Here is a 7,474-nt window from a genome sequence, read left to right on the forward strand (position 1 = left end):
TACTAGTGTACAGTATTCTCCCTGTTATAACAGTCCCATGGTTAGTGCAGGTAATAGACCAGGGTATAACCTCCTAGTGTACACTATAGACCAGGGTATAACCTACTATTGAACACTATAGACCAGGGTATAACCTACTAGTGTACACTATTCTCCCTGTTATAACAGTTAAATGGTTAGTACAGGTAATAGACCAGGGTATAACCTACTAGTGTACACTATTCTCCCTGTTATAACAGTCCCATGGTTAGTGCAGGTAATAGACCAGGGTATAACCTCCTATTGAACACTATTCTCCCTGTTATAACAGTCCCATGGTTAGTGCAGGTAATAGACCAGGGTATAACCTCCTATTGAACACTATTCTCCCTGTTATAACAGTCCCATGGTTAGTGCAGGTAATAGACCAGGGTATAACCTACTATTGAACACTATAGACCAGGGTATAACCTCCTATTGTACACTATTCTCCCTGTTATAACAGTCCCATGGTTAGTACAGGTAATAGACCAGGGTATAACCACACTTTCGTTGTGTTACAGGCTGAATTCAAATTGGATAGATTCACACAACATGACCTGTATTTCATTATCCTCATTGACCTGTATTTACTGAAATGACCTGTATTTCATTATCCTCATTGCACTGTATTTACTGAAATGACCTGTATTTCATTATCCTCATTGTACTGTATTTACTGAAATGACCTGTATTTCATTATCCTCATTGTACTGTATTTACTGAAATGACCTGTATTTCATTATCCTCATTGTACTGTATTTACTGAAATGACCTGTATTTACTGAAATGACCTGTATTTCATTATCCTCATTGTACTGTATTTACTGAAATGACCTGTATTTACTGAAATGACCTGTATTTCATTATCCTCATTGTACTGTATTTACTGAAATGACCTGTATTTCATTATCCTCATTGACCTGTATTTACTGAAATGACCTGTATTTCATTATCCTCATTGTACTGTATTTACTGAAATGACCTGTATTTACTGAAATGACCTGTATTTCATTATCCTCATTGTACTGTATTTACTGAAATGACCTGTATTTCATTATCCTCATTGTACTGTATTTACTGAAATGACCTGTATTTACTGAAATGACCTGTATTTCATTATCCTCATTGTACTGTATTTACTGAAATGACCTGTATTTCATTATCCTCATTGTACTGTATTTACTGAAATGACCTGTATTTACTGAAATGACCTGTATTTCATTATCCTCATTGTACTGTATTTACTGAAATGACCTGTATTTCATTATCCTCATTGTACTGTATTTACTGAAATTACCTGTATTTACTGAAATGACCTGTATTTCATTATCCTCGTTGTACTGTATTTACTGAAATGACCTGTATTTCATTATCCTCATTGTACTGTATTTACTGAAATTACCTGTATTTACTGTAATGACCTGTATTTACTGAAATGACCTGTATTTCAGTATCCTCATTGTACTGTATTTACTGAAATGACCTGTATTTACTGAAATGACCTGTATTTCATTATCCTCATTGTACTGTATTTACTGAAATGACCTGTATTTCATTATCCTCATTGTACTGTATTTACTGATATGACCTGTATTTCATTATCCTCATTGTACTGTATTTACTGAAATGACCTGTATTTACTGAAATGACCTGTATTTCATTATCCTCATTGTACTGTATTTACTGAAATGACCTGTATTTCATTATCCTCATTGTACTGTATTTACTGAAATGACCTGTATTTACTGAAATGACCTGTATTTCATTATCCTCGTTGTACTGTATTTACTGAAATGACCTGTATTTCATTATCCTCATTGTACTGTATTTACTGAAATTACCTGTATTTACTGTAATGACCTGTATTTACTGAAATGACCTGTATTTCATTATCCTCATTGTACTGTATTTACTGAAATGACCTGTATTTACTGAAATGACCTGTATTTCATTATCCTCATTGTACTGTATTTACTGAAATTACCTGTATTTACTGTAATGACCTGTATTTACTGAAATTACCTGTATTTCATTATCCTCATTGTACTGTATTTACTGAAATGACCTGTATTTCATTATCCTCAATGACCTGTATTTACTGAAATGACCTGTATTTCATTATCCTCAATGACCTGTATTTACTGAAATGACCTGTATTTCATTATCCTCAATTACCTGTATTTACTGTAATGACCTGTATTTCATTATCCTCATTGACCTGTATTTACTGTAATGACCTGTATTTCATTATCCTCATTGACCTGTATTTACTGTAATGACCTGTATTTCATTATCCTCATTGTACTGTATTTACTGTAATGACCTGTATTTACTGTAATGACCTGTATTTCATTATCCTCATTGTACTGTATTTACTGTAATGACCTGTATTTACTGTAATGACCTGTATTTCATTATCCTCATTGACCTGTATTTACTGAAATGACCTGTATTTCATTATCCTCATTGACCTGTATTTACTGTAATGACCTGTATTTACTGAAATGACCTGTATTTCATTATCCTCATTGCATTGCACTGTATTTACTGACATGCTGTACCACTATACTGCTTTGACAATAGCTACTAATTGTATTTCACGCCAATAAAACAATTTGAGCCAGAGACTGAAATGTCTTGTGCTTTCCACTGCTTTTAACTCCTTCAGGGGTTAGAACAATTTCCCTCCTCAACAATCACACAGACAAACACATCATAGGAAAGAAGTTTGACAAGAAATCTAAAAATCACAACTTCCTTTCCAGAATCGTTTAATATTTGACAGAATAGTATTTTTCCATCACGGTGTAAGCCAGTGTTGTACAACAAGGCAAAATCCTCATCAACATATTGTACTCTGTATCGCTGACAACCAAGCACTTACCCTGCAGGGTAGTAAGGTGACACACTTGATTCAGACAAGTATAGCAAGGACTCCAGGCTGACTGAAGACCAGAATGTTTGTGCAGGGCTGTATTGAAACCCTGCACCTCCAGTAGTTCTCCAGGATCCTTGGTTCAACTCTATACATACACTCAAGATGACAGTCCTGTGGGGTCAGGGTGGATGGGGGCAGTAGTCTGGGGGAGAGAGGGACATCACTGGTAGGAGCTGGGGTCAGGGCTGGGGTCAGGGTGGATGGGGGCAGTAGTCTGGGGGAGAGAGGGACATCACTGGTAGGAGCTGGGGTCAGGGCTGGGGTCAGGGTGGATGGGGGCAGTAGTCTGGGGGAGAGAGGGACATCACTGGTAGGAGCTGGGGTCAGGGCTGGGGTCAGGGTGGATGGGGGCAGTAGTCTGGGGGAGAGAGGGACATCACTGGTAGGAGCTGGGGTCAGGGTGGATGGGGGCAGTAGTCTGGGGGAGAGAGGGACATCACTGGTAGGAGCTGGGGTCAGGGTGGATGGGGGCAGTAGGCTGGGGGAGAGAGGGACATCACTGGTAGGAGCTGGGACTGGGGTTAGGGCTGGGGTCAGGGTGGATGGGGGCAGTAGGCTGGGGGAGAGAGGGACATCACTGGTAGGAGCTGGGACTGGGGTTAGGGCTGGGGTCAGGGTGGATGGGGGCAGTAGGCTGGGGGACAGAGGGACATCACTGGTAGGAGCTGGGACTGGGGTTAGGGCTGGGGTCAGGGTGGATGGGGGCAGTAGGCTGGGGGAGAGAGGGACATCACTGGTAGGAGCTGGGGTCAGGGTGGATGGGGGCAGTAGTCTGGGGGACAGAGGGACATCACTGGTAGGAGCTGGGACTGGAGCTGGGGTTAGGGACGGGCCTGGGGCGGGGTTAGGGCCGGGCTTAGGGGGTTGAGCCTGGGGTTGATCTCTGTGTTACCATAGGAGCCTCTATTGTAGGTGCTGGTGTCGCCTCTACAGGCACCATATGTGTAAATGTGGGCGGAACTAACATTACTGGTGCCTGGTTATCTACTACGGTGGGGACCACTTGGTGCTGCACTAGGAACAGCAGTGACTGTGGATTGATCATATCTAACAGGGGACGATTCTAACATTGGGCCAGAAGTCAGCCTGGTGAGCTCTACTCCAATCACAGCCTGGGAGAGGGAGGAAGGCACCAGTGGTTCTGAGGCAGCTGCTAGTTTAACCTCTGTAGAGGTGGTGCAGGGGGGTTCAGGTGAGGAGGGGGTGGCGGGTGAAGCAGCTGGACCCAGGTCTGCAGAGACATCTAAAACAGCAGGCTTTAAGACTGAGCCAGCCATCACCGATACCTCTGAAGCCGTCACAGCCTCACCTGTCCCCGGGGCAGGAGCGGAGGCTTTACCCCCGGTTGAGGCTATCGGTAGGCTTTGATCAGCCAAGTCAGCTGTCCCCTGCAGTGCACCTGCAGCCTCAGCCTCTGCTGTGACCAGCTCAGCATTCTTCTTCTCCATCTCAGCCATGCGACGCTGCACCATCCCCGGCATCAGGTTGACATAGGTCCCCATCAGACGGTGGTTAGAGCGGATCAGCTTCCCCGCACAGCTGTCTGCACAGCGCTCCTAGAGGACGGGAGGATAAACGCAGGTGTTAATCACATCTCATTCTAAATACTGTGTCATGGTTCTTCAGTATCAAAGCACTGAAATACAACAGTAATATATAACAGTACAGCTCCCACTATCTTATTGTTATCTCCCACTATCTTATTGTTATCAATGTCTTTCAACCAATCGTCAGTCATTTGTGTCAGTGCAGTACATGTTGAGCGCCCTTCTTTGTAAGCATGCTGAACGTCTGTTGTTCATTTGTTTACAGAGAAATAACATTGTATTTGGTCAAACACCATTTGTTCCAACAGTTTTCTAAAAGCTGATAGGTCTGCTGTTAGAACCAGTAAAGACTGATTTACCACTCTTGGTTAGAGGTGTTCCCCAATTCCCCAGTTGTCTTGAACGCAGCATTTAAAATGATTATGCCAAAGTCTCCAGTCATGTAACATTACGTATAATTGCATGAAATAGATTAATAAAAGGCCACAACAAATGTTTCCCATGTGTGCCACAATGCAAATGTGATGCATGCAATGCATAATTATAAAGGTCATTTGTTTTCTCATGCGTTCCAGTACCTCTGGCGCTCACTTTTTGCTCCCATATATATATATATATATATATAGATACACAGAGCATTCAGAAAGTATTCAGACCCCTTCACTTTTTGCTCCCATATATATATATATATAGATACACAGAGCATTCAGAAAGTATTCAGACCCCTTCACTTTTTGCTCCCATATATATATATATAGATACACAGAGCATTCGGAAAGTATTCAGACCCCTTCACTTTTTCCACATTTTGTTACGTTACAACCTTATTCTAAAATTGATTCATTTTTTCCCCTCATAAATCTACACACAATACCCCATGACATCACAATACCCCATAATGACATCACAATACCCCATGACATCACAATACGCCATAATGACATAACAATTCCCCATAATGACAAAGCAAAGAGGTTTTTAGAAATGTTTACAAATGTATTACAAATTAAAAACACCTTATTTATTATTTACATAAGTATTCAGACCCGTTGCTATGACACATGAAATTGAGCTCAGGTGCATCCTGTTTTAATTGATCATCCTTGAGATGTTTCTACAACTTGATTGGAGTCCACCTGTGGTAAATTCAATTGATTGGACATGATTTGGAAAGGCACACACCTGTCTATATAAGGTCCCACAGTTGACAATGCATGTCAGAGCAAAAACCAAGCCACGAGGTCGAAGGAATTGTCCGTAGAGCTCGGAGACAGAATTGTGACGAGGTACAGATCTGGGGAAGGGTAGCAAAACATTTCTGCAGCATTGAAGGTCCCCAAGAACACAGTGGCCTCCATCATTATTAAATGGAAGAAGTTTGGAACCACCAAGACTCTTCCTAGAGCTGGCTGCCTGGCCAAACTGAGCAATCGGGGAAGAGGACCTTGGTCAGGGAGATGACCAAGAACCCGATAGTCACTCTGAAAGAGCTCCAGAGTTCCTCTTTGGGAGAACCTTCCAGAAGGACAACCATCTCTGCAGCACTCAACCAATCTGGCCTTCATGTTAGAGTGGCCAGACGGAAGCCACTCAGTAAAAGGCAGATGACAGCCCGCTTGGAGTTTGCCAAAAGGCACCTAAACGACTCTCAGACCCTGAGAAACAATATTCTCTGGTCTGATGAAACCAAGATTGAACTCTTTGGCCTGAATGCCAAGTGTTACCATCCCTATGGTAAAGCATGGTGGTGTCAGCATCATGCAGTGGGGATGTTTTTCTGCAGCAGTCTCTGAATGTCCAGACTTGAACCCAATCAAACATCTCTGGAAAGACCTGAAAATAGCTGTTCCGCGACACTCCCCATCCAACCCGACAGAGCTTGAGAGGATCTGCAGAGAAGAATGGGAGAAACTCCCAATACAGGTGTGCCAAGCTTGTAGCATCATACCCAAGAAGACTTGAGGCTGTAATCGCTGACAAAAGGTGCCTCAACAAAGTACTGAGTAAAAGGTCTGAATACTTATTTAAAAGTAATATTTCAGTTTTTAATTTGTAATTCATTTGCACAAATTTCTAAACCTGTTTTTCCTTGGTCATTCTTTGTCATTATGGGGTATTGTGTGTAGATTACGAAGAGAAAATCAATTTTAGAATAAGGCTGTAACGTAACAAAATGTGGAAAATGTCAAGGGGTTTGAATACTTTCTGAATGCTGTGTGTGTGTGTGTGTGTGTGTGTGTGTGTGTGTGTGTGTGTGTGTGTGTGTGTGTGTATTCATTCAATAAGCTACATCGGTCAATACAAACTTTGAATGAGGAAACGATGTTGCCCACTCACCTAAAAAAACTAAAATCACTACACCACCGGGTTAAGACTTGTCCCTGAGGAGCTCAGCTACCAACCCCATGTCTCATACACACACCGACACATACAGCCATGTAATGTGCCAGGCCTCACCTCGTCCATGGTGAGACTTCTGTAGTTGAAGTTACTGGTGCATCTCTGGAAACAGATCTCTGTCATACGGTTGTAGACCATCAGAAAGTCCCGCAGCTAAAACAACCAAACATAGGATCAACACAAAAAGCCTCGTCTTGGAGTCATCTCATGGCTACATCTGTAACATGTCCGTTGATAAAAACATGATCACATGGGATGAACTTACGTTTCGTATTTGTGCTTCGGGCTCCATGGTGTAACGTCTTGTCAAATCGGCTAGTTAGTTAGCTTCACTAGCTCTGCAATGCGTTAGCGTTGAAATATCTTGCCAGCCTCTATGTTTATATTGAACTGAAAAGACGCCTCCACACGATGTGCAGTTCATGTATGAATACGTAAATACATATAATAGTTACAATGAAGAGAACATACGACCGAAAAGAATCACGTTGATATGACAGAATAGAGCAGCTTGACTTTGAGGTTAGTGCTATTCGGGATCCCTAGGACGTACCTCCTTCTTCTGTGG

The 7,474-nt window shown here is 42.1% G+C and overlaps 1 protein-coding gene across 1 annotated transcript; it reads right to left on the reverse strand.

Annotated features, from left to right (window-relative positions):
* Positions 1-2,775: 2,775 nt before the first annotated feature.
* On the reverse strand, positions 2,776-7,474 carry timm10b (translocase of inner mitochondrial membrane 10 homolog B (yeast)). The gene is made up of 3 exons (XM_071339881.1): positions 7,172-7,474; positions 6,964-7,059; positions 2,776-4,515 (listed from the first exon to the last, which is right to left on the reverse strand). Exons 1-3 carry the CDS (start codon positions 7,196-7,198, stop codon positions 3,940-3,942), a joined length of 699 nt encoding a protein of 232 aa, XP_071195982.1. The 5' UTR covers positions 7,199-7,474; the 3' UTR covers positions 2,776-3,939.

This window comes from Salvelinus alpinus, chromosome 13 (genome assembly GCF_045679555.1).
Source record: "Salvelinus alpinus chromosome 13, SLU_Salpinus.1, whole genome shotgun sequence".
NCBI classification, from domain to species: Eukaryota; Metazoa; Chordata; class Actinopteri; order Salmoniformes; family Salmonidae; genus Salvelinus; species Salvelinus alpinus.